This window comes from Erythrolamprus reginae, chromosome Z (assembly GCF_031021105.1).
Source record: "Erythrolamprus reginae isolate rEryReg1 chromosome Z, rEryReg1.hap1, whole genome shotgun sequence".
NCBI lineage: Eukaryota > Metazoa > Chordata > Lepidosauria > Squamata > Dipsadidae > Erythrolamprus > Erythrolamprus reginae.
The window spans coordinates 111,390,434-111,415,809 of NC_091963.1; the positions used below are offsets into that span (position 1 = coordinate 111,390,434).

The window sequence follows — 25,376 nt, forward strand, 5'->3', positions numbered from 1 at the left end:
AAGCTGTGATCCGTGAATGTTCTCATTAACATTACCCACTCACATCACTACTGTCAGAATATGAAGAGATGGAAGCACATGAAAGTTGGGTAGGTTTGTACTCCATGTGCTTTACCGGAGGTTTGATAGACAGAGCAATTACAATACTGTATGTCAGAAATGCCTTCAAAGTAGGAAGTAGGACACCTGGGGGCTCACTATGTGTTAGGTGAACCACTCACTGGTATGAAAGGCATAGATAATGAAAGAGAATGCTGGGAATTGTAGTCCAACAATGTCCAGATAGCCAATGTATCAGGCTGCCAGGTATTATAATCAAACATTGATTGAGCTGCCAGAAATCTCTACTGCAAAAACAAGACAGAGCACATATGGGATAATTTAAGTGTTTTATTTCAAAATCCACTTCCCACCAACCCTGTGAAACAGACACCCATAGGCCAAAAGGAACCAAAAAAAAATCAACCCACAATAGAATGAGATACAAACAGGGCAAAATTCCATCCCATGGTTGACAAAATTTACCCCAAAAGGAGGGGGGAAATTGAGGCAAAATAGTTCAATACATCCATTTTCCAGACAGGACTCTGCAGCAGTCACAATGCTTCCAAAGAAGGAACAAAAATGTGCCTATTGATACAATATATACAGACAAGATCAATCGGAACCCAGTCCACAAAACAGCCTTCCCCTTTCTTAAACATGTCTTAGAACACACCAAAGTGCATTTATTTTTTATAAAGCATCTTTTTCCCCAGACCCATGTTTTTAAAATTGTTTTGCAAGTCTGGATTCCATTTATGTTATGCAATTCTGAAAATAAATTACAGCAATATTTTAATAAATTAAATACATGCATACAAAAAAGGCAAATTGGATCAAAACAGAATCAGGAAACATCTTACAATGCAGTGAAATTGTATTTTGTGAAATGAACTTTGTTGGGAGTTATGTGCAAGATTTAGAGTCACACTGAACTTGAGTGCATACACCACCAGCTTTTTGTATGTTGTTACTGAAGCATACACCTTAAGTTTTGTGTTTTAAATCAGTTCACTGATTTGTGTTGGCAGTTTTATTTTAGATCATAGAAAAGCTGTAAGGATTGGTCCCTGTAATTGACATTACTATATGACATTACTTTTGTATGAGTGTCATACAATTTTATTAACTCTTAATATCCATAGAGCCCAGAGACTATTTGTAAAATGTTTATTGTCTCCAAATAGAATAAATGACATAACTTCTATTAGTAAATCTGCAATATCTCTACTCCATTTATTAGATCAGCCTTCTCTAATGTGGTGCCTCCTAGGCGATTACTATCATCCCCAAATGGAATAATTTGAAATGGAATGAAATCAAGTTAATCAGGGAAGGCTGATTTAGGTCTTAAATCACTTCCAAATGGAATTAGTTAATCAATAGTTATCAGCCAAGAGGAGTGATAAACCTGGGTCTTTGTGTATTCCAATCATTATATAAGCCAGGGGTCCCCAAACTTGTCAACTTTAAGACTTGTGAATTTCATTTCCCAGAATTCCTAGTTTTAAAAGTTGCCAAGTTTGAAAACCTCTGATATAAGTATTTAAATAAACCATGACACATTTATATAAACAGGTGAATAACAATGGAGTACATTCATTGCAGATGTGTAGCTAAATAAAGCAGTTTCAGTTTGAAGTCTGGAAAAAAAAACATTTCATATATCTTGTAATCTAACTCCCACAAGCAGGCCCTTACTTCATTTCAGTAAGGAGAGAAAACCATTTCATTGGCCAGAAACATAATATGGAGGGCAGTTGGGAGCTGGACTGTCATCTATGGTTGAATTCACCACAGATTTATAAACAAGAGTCACCCCTAATACTAAGCCATAATGTGATTTTTTCCCCCCCATTTCAAGTATTATTTGTCAATCCTGGTCTATGGCTTGATATAATGCATGAATAGAGCCAGTTATGGCTTGCTTATCGAAGTATATGGTTAAACAAAACATGGCTTAGTGCAATGTATGAACCAGTGTACTGTTCAGCAGGTCATTCACCATTCCTTCACCTTTCGATCCAGGAAACAAAACAGAAAGAGATCTAACAAGGCTATTTTAAAGGGACAAAAATCAAGAAGCACTTTTGAAGAACAGAAATATTTCAACTCGGTATTTAACTACGTTTGCATTGTGCATTCTTATTCATACAAAAGACTGTCTCTCACCCAGGGCAAGCAGCGTCACAATTTATTTTTATTCTGCATGATGGAGAGATCCATAAACCCCCTTTTTAAAAAGTCCTTTGGTAATGTAAAATTTAAAGAATGAAGGCAACTTGAATAAATTTATTTTTATCATTTTTCAAGGGAAGGAACATTATTTGTGCCATGATTTGAAAAAGAAGGGGGGAGGAAAGAACAGGAAAGGAAATAATCTGTTGAGAAAGCTTTAGGTCCCACTTGAAAATAATATTTTTAAAAATATCCATAAAACTAGGTATGATTTCAAATGTCACCAATTCATTCTTGGTTAGTAGTCCCTCCATCTTTTGTATGATCATTGTACTGATGTGGTATCATGTGTTACATCAGAAAATGCCCAAGCAAAGTTTCAAAGATAACCCAAAAGACTACAGTGCAGGATTTAATTCTCTTGGTGTTAACATTCATCCAGTCATTCATGCCTTTCAAACGGAATGAAATTCAAATAGCTTCCTTAGGGGAGGTATTTAAAAAAAGAGACAAATATTTTTTCTTCCACAGAAAAACATTACACCAGACCTAACATGGATGTAACAATGGCCAAAGAAGGCCAAAATGGCCCTCTAGGAGTTATTTACACATGATTGGCCTTTGCTACTCAGTAGTCAGTAACACAATCTCAGAGAAGTTCAGTTCAAGAAAATGGCAGATAGTCAGCATCAAAAAGTGAGCATCCCTCACCGGCATGTAGTTTGTGCATGTCTGAAACAGATTTTAAGAAACTTTTCCCCACCATCAAAGGAAGTACAGACTTTAGGACTTTGGGACTTTTGATCTCAGCTCTTACCTGAACTCAACATAAGGAAAAAGAAATCTCTTAATCCACCCACTACACACCAGTATCTATCAGTATGTCATTCTAAGCAAGAGAGTAAGCTGTGTTTACAATTAAGCTGTAACTATGGGAATAGCTCATCTGTTATCAGAAGAGCCAGAAAGTTTTATGTGGGTAGCAGCAACATTTTTTACTCTCTTTTACTTGTTTTCCCCCAATTAGAATTCAGCACAGTTAAACACTCCCTTGCAATCATATATTCTAAGGCATGAGAATTCAAAAAATGTTCAATATACTGTTACGTTTGCAGTGTATCATTTCATTTGAAAATGTTCACCCTGGAAGAGGCTTTTGGGAGAATGAGAGGCTGTCTTCCTGGTTTAAGACTCAATACTACCTGGATTTTTTTAACTTCAAGTAACAAGTCTTTTCAAGTATGCTTTTCTTTGATAATTTGATACAGTCCCCAAATCACTACAGGTAGTCCTTGACTTACAATTGAGCCCAACATTTAATTTTGATAAGTGGGACATTTGTTAAATTGTTTAAAGGTCATTTTATGACCTTTTTGCCATTGTTGTTAAGCAAATTATCGCAGTTGAAAAATTAGTAACATGGATATTAACTTAATCCCAATTGATTTTGCTTGGCAAAAGGTTGCAAAAAGTAAATCACATGGCCTTGGGACACAGCAACCATTGTAACCATGAGTCAATTGACAAGCATCTGCATTTTGAACACACTCTCATCAGGATGCTACAAAGGCCATAAGTATGAAAAACGTCCATAAGTAATTTTTTCATTGCTATTGTAAAATTGAATGGTCCCTAAATGAACTATTATAAATCAAGGACTACCTGTTTAGCCATGTGTTCCAATATGGAGGCAGAAAGAATACATTTAATTCCAGTGTACTAGAAGGACCTTCAAGAATGCAGCTTGTTCTCTTACTATAAGATATATCCAAAAACTTCATAGTTCACCTGTAGCAGAAGTATCAAGGCTGCTGTGGGAGCCTATTGTGAGGCAATGAATATCCAGGAAAGCACTCCAATGGATCACAGCCTCTTCAATCGACTTATTTCACAAACTTAATAATTGGGCTATAAGAAACAAAGCTTCTTTGGGCATAGGATGTAGCTCAGTGAATGTCAGCCAGTAAACCTAGCAACAATTAAGAAAAGGTTCAGAACAAAATCAGGAAAAGAACAACTGAAGGGATATAGGGAAGAAATGCTGCACAAATAATCATAAGAAATTCTGGAATCTGTCTTGAAGCACAAATGTTCAAATAGGAGGAAGAGAGATGTAGCTTCCTCTAAAATCTGTATAACCAATACAATCATGCTTTCCCCCCCCAAGACTCAGTTCTAAATAACAACTTATTAGCTGTCTAATTTAAACTTCTTGCATATAAAGATTCTAAAGATTTGATGACTACAAAAAAGCTATCATCCATCCTAAGCAAGATGCAAAACTTCAGATTTAAGGGAATAGAGGCTGAATCCAAGACAAATCAGTTCAAGAATATGAAACAAGCTTTTCAACTTAACAATAAATAAATCATAATAAATTATTAAGTTACCAGAGCTTTCAAAATGTCAGCAAGAAATTTACACCAAGTACCTTAAACTACATATGGAAGAGACTTATCACATATAAAGAGAGTAACGTATTTTGTGGATATTGCAAATACTTCTCAATAATGGAGAGACCGTTTGAATTTTGCTGGGGCAAATCTTGCTCTTCAAAATGAACTTGGAAACTGCACACAATTCTTTCTTACAATGTGATTTTGGGGGGCTTAGAGAAAAAGTGAGGATTATGAATTTCTACCCTTGACTTTTCATCCCAGCCACAAAGTAAGATATAAGACTAAGGTGCTTCAAAACTTACTGCCTCACATTAAGAAGATCCCAGACGCCTTCCTTTTTATTTGATAAGCCATAACCTATTTACTGACACATCTAAGCCTAAGTGCTCTTGCTATCTTGGCTTTCCATTTTTTGAGAAGAGCAGTAGGTTGAAGCCCCATGTAAGAACGGGACTGACTTTCAGCTAATCATTTCTGCCTAAAGCAGATATACCAATGCTTTTACAACAGCTACAACAGCGTTTATAAATTCCAGTGTTAATAGTAGAAAGAAAGGCAAAATAAAATAAGTGGGAGAGATCTGTCCATTTCCAGTGGCTGATGGCCCCTGCAGTGGAAACCATCCACATTGCTACCCGTGTCCCATTTGCATTCAAATAGAAGGCAAAAATATTTTTCCCCAATCTGGCTAATTTTCCATTGCTTGGGTGGATTGGTTCATCTAAACTGCTTGAACAAATTTGCCCCCGTTTACCGAACCGGCAGTGATGGCTGGCTGGCCATGCCCCTGAACCGTTCCTCTGGTCGTCACTCCTTGAAAGTGGCTGGCAAAGAACCCTCTGCGCATATGCAGAGGCTTCTGCACATGTGCAGAGGATCATTTCCCCAACGCGCTTCTGATGCAATGCGAACCAGTAGGAAAGGTAAGTGGAACCCATCACTGTCCTAGTACCTTCCCCATCCTTCTGGCCCCCACCCCAAATGCTATCCACCTTTTCTTAAGTGAGCAAGAAGTTGTATTTTCAGCTCACTCTTCTTTGCCTCCCTGACTGAACTACGCAAATTCTGTCCTCCCAGAATTCCAATGATGGAATTGAACTGGGAGAATATGCGAAAACCAACTTAGAGCAGGACCACAATGCAATCCCATGACAGACAGGCGTCCAGCTTCAGCTGACCGTACCTCCAGTGAAGGAAAGCTCAACCTTCCCAAAGCAACTATTTTATACAGCTTGAACCCAATGCATCTTGAGTTCAAACCTTTCTTACAAAAGCAGCATTCTTAAAGACACTGTAACCGGGAGCAGGTTTTGCTCATGTAAATCTTGGAGGCCGTGGCACTCTGACCCTCCACATCCCCAAATGCCAAAAGGAAAACAAAACGTTAAACTGGCTCAGAATTTCCCATGTTGGAAAACATGGAAAGAAAATAAAGCACCCCAAAAATATAAATTTGACAAGAAAAATAACATTCTTCATCCTTTCAGGAGCCTATAGTCCAGCGTCAGTGGATTCCAACTTCTTTTTTGGAACCAGGTGGGGTCATGGTGCCCGTTTCTGTGCACAGTTGTGCTTCTGTTCAAGCCCGGGACTCTTTTCCGGAGGCCCAAGACAGCCAGAAAGGAAACACCAGGAGTCTTTTCCAGTGCAACTTCCCCAGCTACAGGATACTGGTGTGACCCATTTCCTAATTTGGAGATGGGAAATAGAAAGATGGGTGGAAGGTAAAACCTCCCCCCCCCATAAATTTAGACATAGTTAAGGACAAAAATGTAGCAGTTCTTTCTTTTTTGCATATCCAAGATTGAATTATAATGCTAGATGTGGTCTGTACTTATAATAGGTACTTGTGGACTGGTTTTGAAATCTAATATTCACTTTGCTTTAACATTCAGAATGCACATTCTAGCTCTTATAATTGTAAGCCTTTCAACATATCCAAAGTTACCAAGGGAAGCTTGCATTATACGGATTCAAGAAAATATTTTGGTAAGCAGAGGACTTGGCTTCTGTTATGAAAAGTGAGCAAATGTAGGTTGTCCTCAAAAAACCACCACTTGTTTAATGTCTGTTCAAAGTTACAGAAGCACTCAAAAAAGTAATTTACCATCAGTCCCCACGTTTACAACAGTTGCTGCATCCCCACAGTCATCTAATCAAAATTTAAGTCCTTGGCAATTAGCATATTAACAAGGACTGAAGCACCCTGGGCTCATACAATTGCTATTTGCAAACTTCCCAGCTGGCTTCCAACAAACAAAGTCAATGGGAAGTTGAATTCACTTAACAACTGCAGTAATTTCCTTAAGAAAGGTTGTAAAATCAGGCACGACTCACTTAATATGTGCCTTGTTTAGCAAGGGAAATTATGGTCTCAATTATTAAGTCAGTTGTTAAATCGAGGACTACCTAGGTATACAACTGTGTTTAACCACACAGCTGAAACTATTTTTTGTTTAAATGCAGAGTATATGCAAAGCTTCTAGTAACAGCATATGAAAGGACAGTCAAACTAAAACCTTTTAAGATTCAGAAAGAGAGAGATAGGAAAAAAACAGGAATCTTCTAATTTACAACACTATATTACCATCAGTGACAGCAGCATGACAGACAAGGACTCTCCCTACGTAGAGGAATCTGCTTCTTGTTTCTGTTTGGAAAACAGCTGGGCCTCCTTCAGTGAGAGATAAACTTCCTCTTGAGGATCATAGTAGTAGAACTTGCGAATGTATGCGATTAGAGGCCTGGTCAGGAAAGGAGAAGGAGATTCCAGTAAATTTTGGAGGTCCAAGAAAACAAAATGGACATTCCAATAAATAGGCAGATAAATCTCTTTTTCTCCCTTTTAAATAGGGGGTCCAGAAAAATTGAGTTCCCAATGTCTACATATCCTCATCAAACAAAACTTGGGCAGGGATGTTTGAGTGTATAGAAATGGCCAAGATCAACTCCATTCTACATTTTAATGTGAGAGTTTGTGAAATTATGACTAAGGAGATCTTAAAGGAAATAAACTTTTTTTAAAAAGATACCTGAACTTTTTGGTGTTTGCAACATATATAGATGCTAGACCTCTTTAATTCCTGGTTCCCTTTCCTTGAGAAATGTATTGTCTCTCTCCTGCTTGTCATAACCTTTCTATAGATGTGAAATTTCTAACAATGTTTCACAGTGAAGCAACTTCCTAATACCAAGGTCAAAACACTCTGTTCCAACACCTGAGCAGGATTTTTGAAAACTTGTAGAAGTCTTCAAAACTTCTCCAAAACCTAGAACCTCTGCATTAATTTAAAGAAGCAACTATTTTTTTAATGTGGTTCCAAACTGACTGGCACTATTATTTTACTATGAGTTGGACAAGCAACAAATCTGATAGTTTACCTGACAGGATCTAAAAGTAGCACAAAGCAAAATGGAGACCTACTTGGGAAGTGGGAGTTCTGCAATGTGATCAATGCGGACCAATTGCCTTATCCGGAACCGGCAGAGATGCTGTAGCGACTTGACATTGCTGAACCTAGAGACTGGATAGAGAAGTTGAACAGGAGTTGGAGGGAGACCTGTAAATAAATAAATAAATAAATAAAAGTCAGGATATCAGGTGTTAGAAGAAAACATAACAGCAACAATTGAAAAAACATAACAGCAACAATTGAAAAATAGTTTTCTCAGGATAAGGGAGAACAGCTGCTCTCTAAATTGATTACTCCACTGCCCTCTGGTGGAGACCTGATTCCATACAGCTTTATGTTGGGCTGTACTATATTTATTGAGAGCTAGAATAAACAAGGCCAAAAGTAAAAGGCTCGAGACCAGATAATTCCATGGCTATAACAAGGGAAAGGTGCTTCTCCTACTGAGAAAAAGTCCATTATGCTATATGGATTGGAGACAGACGATTTAAATATGAGTTACTATTAATATTATAGCTTTATTGATTAGCCTGTAGATCAGTGGCAAACAGAGCCATATTGCCATCCACAGCCTCTGCAGCCCGTGGATGGCGAAAAACAGACCCGATGGGCTTACCAGAAGTTCAGAAACAAACTTCTGGTAGGACTGTTGGGGCCATTTTTTAACCCTCTCCAAGCTGCTGGAAAGTCTCTTGAAGCCTAAGGAGGGCAAAAAATGGCCCAAGGGGGCTACCAGAAGTCCAGAGGCTTCAGTGAGGCCTGCGCGCATGTGTGGGGAGGGGCAATGCAGCGGGTGTGACCACGCAAAGTGGGGGGAGGGCACTGAATTATGGATGCACACAAACACACCCTTTTGGCACCAGAGCAAAAGGTTTCGCCATCACTAGTATAGGCCATATAAAAGAGTTATTATAATTAGGGCTTGAGTTTATTCAGTTTGTATACCCCCCATCTTAACAAGTGACTCTTAGCATTGAGAGCTTCCTGTAGCGGCATCATCATCATTATCATCCATCGCCATTATTGATTTAACCTTCAATTTGATTCAGTCTGGGACTAGTAAAAACTTAACAGTTCAAGTGCTAATCAAGGACCTAAGAGTTGTTTAAGATAATATCTAAGTATATAGGGCAACCCTTTGGATGTTGCTCCAGCAGCTCCTATTCCTACTGATATTATTTTTTCTTCCACAATAGCTCAATTTCAATTTATAGATCGTGATCTTCTGTTATTTTTTCTAGTTGCTGCTCTTCAATACGCGCATCACCTGGTATTGCAGTATCAATGAAACAGACATTTTTCTTTTCCGCAATAGTGATGTCAGGCATGTTGTGGCCCGGGTATCTATTCCGACTCGAAAGTCCTGTTCATTTTCAAGAACTTTGTCAATTTGGTCTTCTCAATAATTTTTGCTGTATTCAAAACCAAACTTCTGGCAAACTTTCTAATGTATGATTTTGACAAGTTGAGCATGACATTGTAGACAATCAATTTGTAAGATTTTTCTGTAGCCACTGATAAATAAGATAATCCACTGTTTCATGTTGTTGTTGTTGTTATTATTATTAGCAGTAGCATTATGGTTTTTAAGTATAATGCTTGACTTACAAACACAATTGAGCCCAGAATGTATGTTACTAAGTGAGAAATTTGTTAAATGAGTTTTGTCCCATTTTACTATTTTTCTTGCCAACATTTGTTAACTGAATTCCTGCAGAGTTGTTAAATTGGTAACAAGGTTGTTAAGTGCATTTGTCTTCCCCATTGACTTTGCGTGTCAGAAGGTTGCAAAACATGGTCACATGACCTTAGGACATTGCAACCATCATAAATATGAACCAATTGTCAAGCATCAGAATGTAAATCACATGATCACGGTCACTAAATGAACTGTTTTAAGTCGAGAACTTAAACGTATATTTAAAAAATGGGATTCAGTGAATTTGACTTCTGCTCATTTTCCATTGTACTGTATACTGTATTCAAGTTCTTTATAACTGTGAAACTTGCTTACTTGGTGCACCTTTTTCTAACTGAATAATCTGAGATGTGTATGATGCCAATTTTTATAGATGAATTAGAAGAACAACTTTTGGGTCAATGAATCACATATCTTTTCTGTGTCAAAAGTTGTAGATTAATTCACTGCTACTTGGAGGAATTTCTACTCAAGTGCAATGAAAGCTGTAAGCCAACAATTGAAGGGCCAAAAGTGCTTCATCCTCGGCTTATACTTCAGCCTTTGAAGGAAGTGAAGGAAAAATTATTGTACAATTCCAAATTCCCAAATTATTTTAATCAGCAGATTAATTGAAAATGTCCAATGGAAATGTATGCATGGGAATGATAGAATAGCTTCAGGAATAGGGTAAATCATATCTTCAAGTACTCTGAAGCACTTTTACTTTACAATTCAATTCCATTACTTAATTGTTGCCTAGAATAATTTATTCTGCAAATCAGAGCATTCTGACCAATTCCTGTTGGATATTTCAGAATAACTTTACTATTTGGGGGGGGGGTATGTTTCCCCCCCACAAAAGCTAAAACATAACTGCTGGTCATTGCATATCTTGATTAATAAATGCCACAAAAGAATATCTAAGAGCTGCCTGAGTCAGCTCCAACATACACACAGACTTACCTGGCACTCTTGATCGCAGGAAATAAAGGAATTTTCCATTTTTGGAATGCATGATAGCACGTTTAATGAACTCCACCACAGACTGGCAACGGTCCTCAAACTTCGGATGGCACCAAAGACTAAAGGTTCCTGAGCCAAGGAGAAAGATGCATTATGGAACCAGGTAGTATATAGGTGGAAGTGCATGGTTTGTGGAAACTGGTTTTGCACAAACTTAATTAAATAAAAGATCACAATACTGTACATCACATTACAATACTGGCATTGGTAGATCCAGGTTTGGAAAATCACATCCCGCAACAATTCATTAAGTGAATCTAGGCAAATCCTTCCCTTTTCAAAATTAGTAGGAAGCCACCCTATAATTTGGTGCCTAGTGCTCCACTTACCTCGGTAATGTTCCATTCTAGTGTGATGGGTAATACCCTGTGATCGAAAGCTGAGGCTCAGAATGTAGCGAGGATCAGAGCTATCGCGAACCAGGAATGATCCATCCGGCTTCCCTTTTAACTTCATCTCGGCATCTTCCCAGTTCATGGGGCCCCAGTACCATCCACACTGATTTAAGAAGATAAGCATTCAATCATTATCTGAGAATCTGATTCCAACATTTAAAAAATAAAATCAAACACGGGAGTATATTTTTTTAAAAGAATCAATTCAAGATTGCCAGAATGCTAAAGTATAGCTTAATTATCCAATCTGATACCGGTTGTTGACCTGCTATAATTTCAAGCCAGCATGTCAACTGGCAATCTCTTACTTTAAGCCAGAAAATTAATATCTGTCCATTTCCTTCCCGGTGACAAAAAACTAACAATCATCTCTGACATTTTGAAACACCGCATTCTATTTTTCAGAACAGAATTTTCTAATAAAGCAAGATTCATTGATCCAACGTTGCCTGATGTGCTCTCCTGTGCATTTATATTGAATATGCAAACTGACACTGTACTAAACAAAAAAAATTAACAGCGAAACCATAGGGCCATGTATAGTTTATCCATCCAAACCATTTCATCTTGCATACCAGTAGGGCATATCCTGCAGATCCATTCAGTTGTCAATCCTCTTGGCTTTACCTCTTTGTGTTGAAAGTGATCAAGCATCATCAGGGGGAAAAAGCAGCTTAAGCAATTTCAACTGAATAAATAAATAAAAGCCTTACTTTTTCCAACTCTCGTAAGCTAGCTGCAAAACTGCTTGAATCAGGCCGATAAAGAGGGCATTGAAGGTGCTGTGCAGATTGACTGTGTACTGCTTCGGATGCTCTGATTGGCAGTATCCGGGGAAATGCCTCTGGAAAAGGAAAGAAAATATATTTATTTTGACATTTCATGGAATTATTTTATGTGTTCTTCTCTGTGGATGCTATCTCGAGTCCCCAAATTCAGCAAATCAGTTTAAAAGCCCAGAAACTGGCAACATTTACTATGGACATTCAGGAAAAGCTGAAGAGCAAAGCTAAACTGACCAGAGGCATGTGGTGGAGGTGGTGGAGGCAGAGGAAAAGACTGGAGCGATGAAGACCCCATTGGATTCACTAAGACAGATGCGGGCAGTGTCCCACTGATATCGTCTAGGAAAAACAACAGGCGTTTAATAGCCGCTCCTTCTCTGAACACCTGAACATCCATCTTTGCTGTCTTCAACATCAATAAAAACTGGATGCATAGGCAGACCTATGAAAGCTATTCATATCTAGTTGCAAACTATTATGTTAAATACCACCATTCAAAAAGTAATATTGTCAGTGCTGCTTCTACTTATATCAACATATACAGGATAATTCCCCCCCCCCTGAATATTAGATTAGATTATGCATTTGTGTTTGGTGTGTGTGTCTGTGTGTGTGTATGTATTTATTTTCGTAGATTTTCACAGGTATAGGTATGACGGTCTTGGCATATTCGTGTTTCTTCCCATGTAAGTTTCAGAGATTCCTGGCGATGTTTCGACAAGGTGCCACTCGTCATCTTCAGGCTGGGGCTTTTGGCTTTGTGCCAAAAGTACCAGCCTGAAGATGACCCTGAAGATGACAAGTGGGACCTCGTCGAAACATCACCAGAAATCTCTGAAACTTACACGGGAAGAAACGCGAATATGCCAAAACTCATTTAACAGTTCCTCAGCTGTGTTTCGGGTTGAATCAGCCTTCTGAGCATGTACGGCAGTGAAATCGGATGAGGGATGCACACGTGTCAGCAGAGCCAAACGTCATTTATTATTTATTGGATTTGTATGCCGCCCCTCTCCGCAGACTCGAGGCGGCTTAATGATGTGAACCAGTCATGATGTGAACCAGTGGTGAAAGTAAGTGGAACCCACCCCTATCTTAATGGTAGTCCTTCTTTAGTTTTAAAAGAAAGCAGATAAAAAGCAACTAGTTACCCAGAAGGCTGAGGCTTCGCCGTGGAGGAGGAGGTGGTGTTGGAGGATGTGGGGATGTCAGGCCATGCTGAGAGATATCAACATCTACCAGCGATACTGTTTCACCTGGAGAGACAGAGAGAGAGAGAGAGAAAGAAAGAAAGAAAGAGAAAGACAAGAATGCTTTGGAGCCTAATGCAAATGTAACTTCACCTAGCACATTTGAGCACTATTGTTCATGTCAGAAGCGTAGGCCTAATATCAGAACAATCTCTGATCCCATGGTTGATTCCTAATTAAATTTGCTACAAGGGCTACTCTTGAAAAGTGTTTCAAATCTATCACTAGTTAAATGAATGGCAAATATAGTGGTACCTCTGCTTAAGAACTTTTCTAGATAAGAACCGGGTGTTCAAGATTTGCCTCTTCTCAAGAACCATTTTCTACTTAAGGACCGAGCGCGGAAAAAATCCCCACAAAATTAGAGAGTGGAATAAAGGCCCAGCCAGTTTCCTGCCACTCCCCCTTAAATCCTGGCCACCTTGGGCTTTTCTAGGCTGCCAGAGGAGCCTTTCTGTGGTGCTTAAGGAGGCCTTGGCAGTCCAGAGCAAACAAAGCATTTTCCTTTCCCTGGATGCTTGGAGAGTGAATAAACCTCTGCCAGCGCCCAGAGAAAAGAAACACTCCCTTCGCTCTTGGCAGCCCAGAGCGTAAAGAGAGCTTTCCTTTCTCTGGGCGCTTGGAGAGGGAATAAACCACTTCACTGTGGTGGCTCCCTTACACTGCCTCCCATACACCTGGCACGAGGTTGCCTTCCGGAGCATCTGGGTGCAGAAAGGCAAAAGGGGGCGCTTCACCCCGACCAGATCAACTTGGCTTCAGCCAAACCGAGGAGTCACCACAGTGAAGGAAAGGCGCCGGCTACAAAGTGAGCAAAAGAGAGGAGAGGGGAAGAAAGAGGAAGCAGGTAGTAGTAGTAGCAGCAGCAGCAGCAGCAGCAGCAGCAGCAGCAGCAGCAGCAGCAGCAGCAGCCTTTCGGTCACAGGAGCGGGAGGTTCCCCCCTCTCGCCCACCTGGGTTTCTCTCTCTGGCAATGTGTATGAGAGGCTGCCTCGCACCAGGTGTATGGGAGGCGTGTACTCCTTCTCGCCACCTCAGAGTTCCCCCTTTTTTTTAAGCCTTAAAGTTTTGGATTTTTTTTATTCCCCTCACCTCACCTTTTTCCTGTCCTCCTCCTCTTCTTCCTCCTCCCACCCAAATTCCGAGCTTTTATTTCTTTCCTAATGGGTTTGCACACATTATTTGCTTTTACATTGATTCCTATGGGAAAAATTGCTTTTGCATACAAACTTTTCTACTTAAGAACCTGGTCACGGAACAAATTAAGTTCTTAAGTAGAGGTACCACTGTAGTTTGCTTTCTGAAATATGTATTTCAGATGATAGTGAATTAAGAAGTTGATCATCTTTCACAGACTTTTCTATATCAACCAAATAATTGCTTAGGAAGACTATAAAACAGAGCCTTTTCATAGTGGTAGCACAATGACTATGAAATTTCAAGAAAAAATAAGCTATTTTGATTTTGGATAGTCACATGGGTCAACTCATTTTTAAGGGATTTAACTGAAAACAGATAATTTTTAACTCAGATGAACTCTTAAAAGATCGTTATCTTTGAATATTCTTTGTCTCATGAGCTATCTTGTGGCCATTATTTAGAGCCAAAATCCATTATATAAGTAGGGTCATTTCCTTTGCTTATGAATAATTAAACTTAAGGATTTAGCTGACTTTCAAAATTGCTGAAACAAATTTTGCTAGGGGAATAATCTGAGACAAATGTTGCACTATGAAATAGTATTCAATCTGTATCTGAAGGCAGAGAATAGTGTTGCATTTCATACATATTTGTGAATATCCACAGCTTATCTCCAAAACTTTTAAGAGCAAAGAACACAGACTTGATGAGAAAATTTTTGTTTATAACTACAAAAAGAAAAGGCAATGCCTTTGTGAGTTGGGTTGGGGAAATATGGAAATCCTCAACATAACAATACTGTAGTTCGTTTAGTCATCATTTGAAGTTACAACAGCACTAAAAAAGTGAGTTATAACCATTTTTCACACTTACCACCAATGCCACATTCTCACCATCAAGTGATCAAAATTTAGACACTTGGCAACTGATTCATATTTATGACGGTTGCAATGTTTCAGAGTTATGTGATCACCTTTTGTGACCTTCTGACAAGCAAAAGTCAGATTCATTTAACAAATGGTGTTAAATGGGGCAAAATTCACTTAATAACTAACTCACTTAGCAGCAGAAATGTTGTAAATCCAGTACTTTTTTATAGTATTCTAACTCACAGGGTAAAACAACAGGGGTATTCTCCTATGATACCTGAGGATTAACAAACATGACATCCAACACATGAATATTACTTGGCTGGGAAAGCTAGTCTTTAAAAGACTTTTTTGATTGGGGATGAGAAAATATATAATATATTCAAGGTATTTATTAATATTGTTCACAAATCAGAATCATTCCAAAACCAACCTAAAAAAAATCAATGACATTGCTCATAGTCTAATATAGGAGTCCTCAATCTCTGGGTCATGGTCCACTACCAGGCTGTGGTCTAATTGCCACTGGGCTACGTAAGTGGCTGATAGCTTGCACAGGGGGCTAGTTGCAAGCGTTGCTGTGGGTGCTCCTGACCTCATTCATGCAAGCCCGTTGTGGGTGCTCATGGCCCCACTTGAATGAGCCTCATTGAATACATTTGTGCCCCAACTCACACAACCGTTGCCATGAACATCATAGATGTGCACGCACACGCATGCACCTGTTCCTCCCACAAAATCATCCCTTCTTTTTTCCCCTCTCCGCTCCGGGCTGAAACCCAGGAAGGTTGGGGAACTCTAATAGTATATTATGCATATTATGTATGCAAAATTGAGTAAAACTATAGGGCTTCCTTCAATAATAGTGGAAGAGAAAGAGAAGCATCAGGTTCAACACTTACCTGTGAAGAGGGGACCAAAAGCAACTGGAGAAAAGGCACTTTGTGTTCGCATCAGTCTTTGTTTTCTACAAAAATACAGACAAAAGAGTCTATGAAGATATGATTGCATTTATCTCTCCATAACAAGATAATAATACTATATATTCTTCACTATTTCTCCTTGCCTATAAAAAGAATGAAGGAGGTTAGCTCTGAAGGAATCAATTATTTGAATATCAGGTTGCCTATTTATTATTTCAATTTCTAGATAACTTTTTTTTAAAAACCCCTTTTTAAAGTGGCTTTACTTTTTCTTTCTCTAAATAGCCTACCATAGTTAAGTTTCCTCAAATGTCAAAAAAACCCCAAGGTTAACTCACATTGCTGAATTTCAACTCACATCAGCGAAAGAGGATGGGAGCTAGCCTTCAACAACATCATATCAATTAAAAATATAAACTTTTTAAGATAATTAAATCTAAGGCCAAATAATATTGCCCACTCATCACATGTCAACTGAGATACAACACCTCAACAAACTAGAAAGGAAAAATAAACAAAATAAACAAAATGTTCCTAATATTTCCTAATTTTCCAGTCCATTCTCTAAGAAAAAAAAAGATTTTGGCAAAATGGAGACATGTCTTTTGCCTTAGTAATTTTGATTACTAGAAATAAAAATACAATAACAGAGTTGGAAGGGACCTTGGAGGTCTTTGAGTCCAACCGCCTGCTAAGGCAGGAGACCCTACACCAGTTCAGACAGATAGTTGTCCAACATCTTCTTAAAAACATCCAGTGTTGAAGCACCCACAACCTCTGGAGGCATGTTGTTCTACTGATTAATTGTTCTAAATGTCAGAAAATTTATCCATAGTTTTAAGTTGCTTCTCTCCTTGATTAGTTTCAACCCATTGCTTCTTGTTCTACCCTCAGGTGCTTTGGAGAATAGCTTGACTCCCTCTTCTTTGTGACAGCTCCTGAGATAGTCTCCCCTAATCTTTCTTTTCATTAAACTAGACATACCCAATTCCTGCAACTGTTCTTCATATGCTTTAGCCTTCAGTCTCTAATCATCTTTGTTGCTCTTCTCAGCACTCTTTCTAGAGTTTCAACATCTTTTTTACATCGTGGCGACTAAAACTGAATGAAGTATTCCAAGTGTGGCCTTACCAGTGATTATAAAGTGGTATTAACACTTCATGTGATCTTGATTCTATCCCTCTGTTTATGCAGTCTAGAACTGTGTTGGCATTTTTGGCAGCTGCTGCATACCGCTGGTTTATATTTAAATGGTTGTCCACCAGGACTCCAAAGTCCCTCTCAAAGTTACTGGTGTTGAGCAAGGTACCACATATGCTATAACTGTGCATTTTGGTTTTCTTGTCTAAATGTAGAACCTTGCTTTTTTCACCATTGAAGTTCATTTTGTTAGATAATGCTCAATGTTCAAGTCTGTCAAGATCCTTCCGTATCTTAAGCCTATCTTCTTTCTTGCCAGCTTGGTGTAATCTACAAATTTGATGAGTTCCCCACCTATCCCCTCATCCAAGTAATTGATGAAGATGTTGAAGAGTACTGGGCCTAAAGCAGAACTTTGAGGTACTCCACTGCATACTTCCCTCCATGTAGATGCAGTTCCATTGAGACTACACGTTGAATATTAATCCATCTGGTGATAATGCTGTCTAACCCACATTTTTCTACTTTATCTAGTAGTAGTTTATGGTCTAGTTTATCAATTGCCTTACTGAAGTCCAAGTAAATTATATCAGTGTTCCTCTGGTCCGCTAATTTTGTCACTTTGTCAAAGAATGCAGTAAGATTAGTTTGGCATGATTTGTTTTTGACAAACCCATGTTTGCTTTTGGTTATTATTTTGTTTGCTTCTAGATGTTCACTGATTCATTGCTTGATCTGTTCCAGAATCTTCCCTGGTATTGAGATCAGGCAGATAGGTCTGTAGTTTCCTGGATCTATTTTATTTCCTTTTTTGAAGAAGGGAACTACATCAGCTCTTTCCCAGTCCTCTGGCAGTTCCCCGATGCTCCGGGATCTTTGAAAGATGTATCAAGGAATGTTCCATGATGGAATCTTCTTCATCAATACAGTATCTACCATTACAGTACCATAGATGACACAATTTAAGAATTAATTCATTTTTTATGCTTGCCAAACCAAAACATACTAAGTTATGGACTAACCCATAATTACAGGGGGGGGGAAATCTAAGATAAACTTAGCAGGTTGTACAAACACTAAATACTAATATGTGTACGCACAACCCAAAAGTGTCATGGGTGAACAGAAGAAGTCATTCCATGACTGTTTAGTTTAGCTAATCTGGAAGTTCAATTTCGGAGATAAAGCATGGCCTTATTAATAGATAATAAATTATTTATTTAGCCAGTGCTTAAACTTCTATTAATATTAAGCCTTCTGAGTCAAAACTACTAGCCCAAGATATTTTACTATTTAAGAAAAAAAGAGGAAATGGCATCCATGTCAAAAAGGCTCAATACCCAAGGTCAATTTGCCTCTCCTCATCATATTACACACACAGAGAGAGAAAGAGAGGCGGGGAGGGGGGAGGGATGAGAAAAAGAAAATAGAAGAAAAAGAGATGAGGCTGTAGCAGATTTACTTCCTTGCTTCCATGTCCAGAAAGGAGAAGGGAGGCCTAATTACACATCCAGATACCACAAAATGAAATGAGTAAATTATCTTAGTTTGACTCACAACTTAGGCAAAGTGCTAGATCAGATAGTTTAGCATGTTCATAAATGTGGTCACTGACTGAGGGCACTGAAATACAAGTGAGAACAATTAAGAAAATAGCGTGGTTGGTTGTTGTTACTTTGCAGTATTAATTTACCAGGAATTTTTTGTGCTACCCATGATATGGTAGATTTATATGTCCTAGACCAGTGATGGGCAACCTTTTGAGCTTGGTGTGTCAAAAATCACCAAAAAACCAAGCATAACTCGGGTGGTGTGTCACCTTGAGAAAAAAAGTTTGGACAAAACCCCCCTCTTTTCCTCCCTTTCGCCTATTTCTCTCTCTCTCCCTCTTTCTTTCCCCTTCTCTCTCCATCCCTCTTTCTTTCTTCCTTCCTCTCTTTTTTGCTCTTTCTCCCTCCTTTCCTCTTTCTCTCTTTCTTGCTTTCTCTCTCTCTCTCTCTTTCTCTGTCTCTCTTGCTATCTCTCTTTTATTCTCTTTCTCACTCTCTCTCTTGCTTTCCTTCTCTTTCTCTTTTGCTTTCTTTCTCTCTCTCTCTTGCTTTCTTTCTCTCTTTCTTTCTCTCTTCCTTGCTTTCTCTCTCTTTCTTTCTCTCTCTCTCTTGCTTTCCTTCTCTCTTTCTCTCTTGCTTTCTTTCTCTTTCTCTCTCTCTTCCTCCCTTTCTCTATTTCTTGCTTTCTTTCTCTCCCTTGCTTTCTCTCTTTCTTGCTTTCTCTCTCTTACTTTCCTTCTCTCTATTTCTCTCTCTTTCTTGCTTTCTTTCTCTTTCTTTCTCTCTCTGTTCCTCTCTTTCTTGCTTTCTCTCTCTCTCTTGCTTTCTCTCTCTTTTTGTCTCTTACTTTCCTTCTCTCTTTCTCTTTTTCTCTCTCTCTTGCTTTCTTTCTCTTTCTCTCTCTCTCTCCCTCTCACACACACACACTCTTTCTCTCTCTCTCTCCCTTGCTTTCTCTCTCTCTCTTGCCTTCTCTCTCTCTTTCTCTCTTATTCTCTCTCCTCCTTTTTCTCTCTCTCTTTCTCTCTCGTGCACCACGGCAGCAACAGAGAGAGAAAGAGAGAGGGAGAGAGAGTGGAGGGCAGCTTGCCGGTCCGTGGCCCCCTGGATCAGCGTCCCTGCATGGCCCCAGCGCAGACTCCGCCATCGCCTTCGCCTCCGCCTAAGAGGCAGCAGCCACATTCACCCCTTTGCCCTCCCAGGTGTCCATGGAGCTCAGCGCCTGGCCACGTGCCGCCTCCGCCTCCCGGTAGCGCACCAGACATCTACCTGAGGAACGGGTGGTTGGGCGCCACGAAGGGCGACGCTTGAAGGCCACCATGGCGCCGTTGTTGTCATCACAGCGCAAAGCCAGGCAGTCCCGGATCGCTCGCTTCTCCGGCCAGCAAGCAGGCTGCCAGGGAAAGTGGCGTGATTTTTAAACGCGCGCTTTTCAAATGCAGCGCTTTCCTGGGCAGCCGACTTTGCTGGCCGGAGAAGGGAGCGATTCAGGACTGCGTGGCTTTGCGCCACTTCAAAAATTTCTGCCGGGGGAGGGGGTTCCTAATGGCTGTGCGGGCACACAATGGCCGGTGCCATAGTTCCCTCTAAGCTGAGCAGTGAGCAATCGCTCACTTAAAAATCATCATCAACTCAGAGTTTTCCAAACCTGCCCAGAAGCCGAGAGGGAAAGAGTGAGAGGGAAGGAGAGAGAGAGGAAGAGAGGAAGAGAGAGAAACAGATAGAAAAAAGAGAGGAAGGAAAAGAGAAAGAAAAAGAATGGGAGTAAGGAAGAGAGAAAGAAAATCAAAATCTAGTTTGAAACTAGCTCAACTATTTAAGTGAGCTCACTGTTATAGACACACAGTACAGTATTTTATTTTTAAATTCTCTGAGGCAAAACAGGGTGGGTTTTTTATTTGTTTGTTTGTTTGTTTGTTTGCTTGCTTGCTTGCTTGTTTGTTTATTCATTCATTCATTCATTCATTCATTCATTCATTTATTTATTTATTTATTTATTTAATCTATGCCGCCCAGTCCCAAAGGGACTGTCGCTCAGACACTATACTTTTTCGCCCACACCGAAAAAAAATTAGAGGGTACATTGGCCGGCGCCCTCCCACCGGGCCCCAAAAGCTCACGTGCCATCACCACCAGGGAAGCTCCAGCCGGGCCGGACTCCTATTCTCGCTCTTCGCACGTCCTTTTTTTTTTTGGTGCTCGGAAATCAACAACGCAGATCCTTTAAGAACCTGCGCTTGCGCTCTGCCGGCTTTTTCCTTCCCGGGCTGGGTGGGGGGGAGGTGAAGGAGGCGCGGGCTTCTCCAAGCAGCAATGAAGGTGAAACAGGAGGGAGGGGTGAGAGTGAGGAGGCTTTTTTTTTTTTGGCTCACGTCGCGTGCGTTTGGCGCATTCTCTCCGAAAGTTTCTCCAGCGGCCGTGTGTCACTAAAAATGGCTACGCGTGTCAGTGCTGACACGCGTGTCATAGGTTCGCCATCACTGTCCTAGACTATACCAGGGTCAGTCCCTGTTTTGATTCTTGAAACCAATATGTGAAAAAGATCTCAGATGACAGGAATGGAAAATGGTCCCTTCAGAGTCAACTTAGAACCTCAGCAGCCTTACCTGGTCATTTTCCTCTATATGGGGAAGGGGTTCTTTTAAGAGGTTCTGGCTTATAATTCTTGTCACCTCCAAACTCTGACAATGCTGACTGGAATAGAAATGAGCTACCCAAGTCCTCTGTTCCCCAGTCCCTTCTACCATAACTAGAAATAATTCTTCAAGGACTGGGCTGTAGGTTTCTTGACGCTACAATAATACTGTACAGTGCCTGATCAAAGAGTCTTGATATCTTCTGCATGTAAAATATATTTAACACTGAATTATAAGGGACTCGCCTGAATGTGCATTAACCAGACACAATAACCAAAGTCTTGCACCTTAATATTACTTCAGTGGCCCAAAGTATTTAGCATTAATGTGGGAGACACAGGTTAAACCCTGTTTCAAATCAGCATGATTACAAATTAGATCAAATCAGGGTTAAATGAAACAAAAACGTTGTATGTAAGCACACTGTAGCCTCTGCCAATCTGGCTCCCTCCAAAAATACAGAACTGTAAGTGCCAAAACAGAAGTGAATGAAAAGAATGGCAATCCAACATATATAGAAGCATAAAAAAATTTGTTGGAAAAAAATACCCAACTAAGCCAAGCTAATACTATCACTCTATGTATTTTAATTTCCTCTCAAATTTGTATCAATATTAAACCACAAACTATCCCATCACCTTTCACCCAAACAAGTTGAGTAACTCAGTTTGTGGCTAATTTATAATTTAAAGTGGTATGTGAACCTGTAAAAGTTACTAGATTAAATTAACCAATGCTATGTCACCAGGCAAAGTCAATCTATGAAAAAATCCATATGAAATCTTCTAGAAATAGTAATACTGTAGGTTGTCTTAATCTAATGACATTTCAGAGCTGTGTAAGGCACTAGACATAGACTTAATAAGCAAAACACTTTTTCTAATCAAATGATGTTTTTTAAAACAAGCTCAGAATCACAAATCCTTCCAAAAATTACGAGAAATTGTCACAGTAAGGCTCTTCTGTTAAACAAGCCAACTTCAGTCACTTCAGAGAAGATATCAGACGACCAAAAAAAATCATATTATAAGCCACCTGCATCCCCAATGTAAGGGCTGATTTGCACTATGACATTATAACATATGTTTTCATCATCTTTTTTATCACCATGGTTTGTATTATATATATACTGCAAGAAAAAAAAGTCTTCTGTGCCCTGTACAGTACTACAGTTTTACTGCACTCACAATCCCACAGGCAGAGGTTGTAAAACAAACTTGGTTAGTATTTCTTTCACCCAAACAAGCTGAGTAACTCAGTTTGTGGCTAATTTACAATTTAAAGTGGTATGTGAACCTGTAAACTATCCCATCACCTTTCACCCAAACCTGTAAACTATCCTATCTATCCCATGTAAGGGCTGATTTGCACTATGATATTATAACATATGTTTTCATCATCTTTTGTTATCACCCTGGTTTGTATTATATATATACTGCAAGAAAAAAAGTCTTGTCCCCAGTACTAGAGTTTTACTGCACTCACAATCCCACAGGCAGAGGTTGTAAAACAAACTTGGTTAGTATTTCTTTTTGTGTTGGGTCCTTCTATAAGCAGTTGGGAAAAGTGGTTCTGACCATTTTCTAAAGATTAAGTAACATGTAACCAAAGAACATGTTTGGTGTAAAGGTTAAGAAACATCAGGCTAAAAAGGGGGCAAGTTGTAGTCCTGCCATAAGCACAGAGCTAGCTGGATGACTTTGGGCCCACCACTTTCTATCAGTTCTACCAAGGAGGCAATGGCAAATCACTTGACAAGAAAACTGTAATGATTTGCCCAGGCAAGTCTCCAAGGATTGAATAGGATTGAACAGATAACTTCACCAAGAATGAAATTGGCATTCAGATGTAAAGTCATAACTATCATTTTTTTTTGTATTTAATTTAATATAAGATAGACAGCTTTTATAAGGTTTTACTCCTTTTTTTTTTTACAACTGGACAACAAAATTGTAAAAGCTATTTATGCATTACTCCAAAAACCCAAGTAAATCCTCTACTGCACTATGGGCAATCTGAATCTTTTTAACTTGAGATACCAAAGACTCAATACAGTATGGGACAAGGCAAAGCATGTCTATCAATGAGAAGTGATGACAGAATATGGTCAGTGAATTCCTTCCAATAGGCTTGAAAATACATCACAAATACAATTGGGTCCTTTCAATATCAAACTCTGGCCAAAAACAGCCAATGGTGTACAAAAATATAGAAGCCTTGAGATATTCTCCCTTCAATATCTGCACTACTAAGGACTTGCCATGCTAGCTGGGACTGTAGACCAAAAGATCTAGAGGTACCATCTCAAAGTTCAAAGACTGAGTAGATTTTTTTTTAAGGCATCAAACACTTCTCCAAGAATTTGACAATTCCACAGCTGAGGCCAAAGTGAAGAGTGCTGGAGATGATTGCAAAGCATCAATTTCCATATCCACTTTGTCTAACCTAATGCCCCCTTTCATTCTGTCCCCTATCAAACACCAGCCTGCTCAAATCTCCCTCCTTTACCCATATTCCAGCAGTCCAGCGCCTCCTCACCTGCTCGAGTCCTGCTCCCGGTAGCCAGGTTGAGACACATCGGGGAGGCTTCCTGCCGTGCCCGAAGGGACTGGGGCAGCAGCGGCTTGTAGAAGTTCCCTCTCTCCCATCCGGCGTGCTCCAGCGGCTGTCCCTGCGTTGCAGGACGGCCCACTGCAGCTCTTGGTGCGGAAAAGGCGGCTGAGGCGAACCTTCAGGGAACCTTTCCTGGAGGGGGCCGAAGCGGTGGGACGGGGGGTAGCAACGGCGGGTGCCGGGCCTGCCGAAGAAGGAGGAGCAGCAGCAGTGAACACCTGGACGGCTGCAGCGGGCGACTGAACGCGGCTGCTCTCCGTACTGGAGGGCTCGGCCTGCCCTGCAGCCGTCTCTTCCTCCTCCTCCTCGTCAGGGCACAGAGCTTCCAGCACCAGCAGGGCGTCGCTGGTCTCCTCCCCCGGGGGCAACAAGGGCAGAGTAGGCGGCGGTGCCATCGCCGGCTGAGGCAAGAGGCTCATGCAGGAGCAATCGCCGGAAGGCTTGCCCAGCCCTCCTAGCACCGTCGGAGGTGCTTGATGGAGACCCAGAGCCGCCAGCTGTAACTCCAGGCCCGCTCCTGGAGGGAAAATGAAGCCACTCGGCGTTCCGCTCCAGCATCGTCCCCCTCCCGGCTCGCCCTTCGGAGCATCCAGGAGAGCACACCGATGCCTGGCGCACAGGAGCTCCGACGGGGGTGGCTGAGGCAGAGGCGGAGGCGGCGGCGGCAGACAGCCAGCTGGGGACCCCGCCGACGGCTCTCCGGTTTCTCCGGGGCGGAAAACCAGAAGCTGCGAGCCCCGCAACCCGCCCGCCCTTCCGCGATCCCGAGTTGCAATAGCGGCAGTCTCTCCGACAGCCCTGCTCAGCCCCAAGCCGGCTGCGGCTGACTCTGGTCCGCCGTAGCCCAGCAAGCGACTCAGCACCCGATAAGAGGCCGCTGCTGCTGCAACCGCCTCGCCGCCGTTGTCACCTCCTCTTCCACTGCCTCCTCCGGGCTCGGCTGCTGCGGCGGCGGCCGCTCCTCCTCCTCCTCCGGCCCGTTGCATCGCGCTAAGGGAGGCGGTGCATTGCATGGAGCAAAAGACTAGGCGTCTTCACCCAGCAACCTGGACTGGGAGGCCGGCTGGTCCAGATCGGCTATCCAGAGCTCGAAGCTTTCCCTTCCACCTTGCTTGCTTTGGGGCCCGCCCGAGCAGGGGGTGTGCACGCCCTCCGACTTCCCTTTCCGCTGATGCGCCGATGATGCGAGCTCCAAGGCGCCCAGCCCTCTCTGCACTGCGCGCACTCCTCCCACAGCCTTTTCCCCTTGCGCGTCTCCTTCCCAGCTGTTCTTTTTCAGCGAAAGGGGCTCAGACACGCCCCCTATCGCTTTCAGACAGCATCTAGGTAGAACCTTCCT

General features: G+C 40.9%; 1 protein-coding gene across 3 annotated transcripts; it reads right to left on the reverse strand.

Moving 5' to 3' along the window:
• Window positions 1–370: 370 nt before the first annotated feature.
• Window positions 371–25,376, reverse strand: SOCS7 (suppressor of cytokine signaling 7). 3 transcript variants are annotated; one of them, XR_011556850.1, is made up of 11 exons: window positions 23,963–25,376; window positions 16,078–16,142; window positions 13,068–13,172; window positions 12,151–12,255; window positions 11,845–11,975; window positions 11,066–11,234; window positions 10,677–10,805; window positions 8,044–8,179; window positions 7,207–7,363; window positions 4,009–4,189; window positions 371–630 (listed from the first exon to the last, which is right to left on the reverse strand). XR_011556850.1 is itself a non-coding variant. In XM_070727669.1 (10 exons), the coding sequence occupies exons 1-9, from the start codon at window positions 25,048–25,050 to the stop codon at window positions 7,243–7,245; spliced, it is 2,049 nt and encodes a 682-aa protein (XP_070583770.1). In that variant the 5' UTR covers window positions 25,051–25,376; the 3' UTR covers window positions 568–630; window positions 7,207–7,242. The 3 variants fall into 3 exon arrangements, 2 of the variants coding, with proteins under 2 accessions (XP_070583770.1, XP_070583769.1); XM_070727669.1 differs by lacking the exon at window positions 4,009–4,189 and having other exon boundaries at window positions 568–630; XM_070727668.1 differs by lacking the exon at window positions 371–630 and having other exon boundaries at window positions 2,320–6,306.

Excerpts from the sequence above, each read along its gene's own strand:
- SOCS7 (XM_070727669.1), bottom strand. The coding sequence starts at position 25,050 with ATGCAATGCACCGCCTCCCTTAGCGCGATGCAACGGGCCGGAGGAGGA. Across the intron at positions 13,173-16,077 it reads TTTTGGTCCCCTCTTCACAG|GTGAAACAGTATCGCTGGTA; the intron begins GTAAGTGTTGAA and ends CTGTCTCTCCAG. Across the intron at positions 7,364-8,043 it reads GCAGAACTCCCACTTCCCAA|GCCTCTAATCGCATACATTC; the intron begins GTAGGTCTCCAT and ends TTTCCTGACCAG.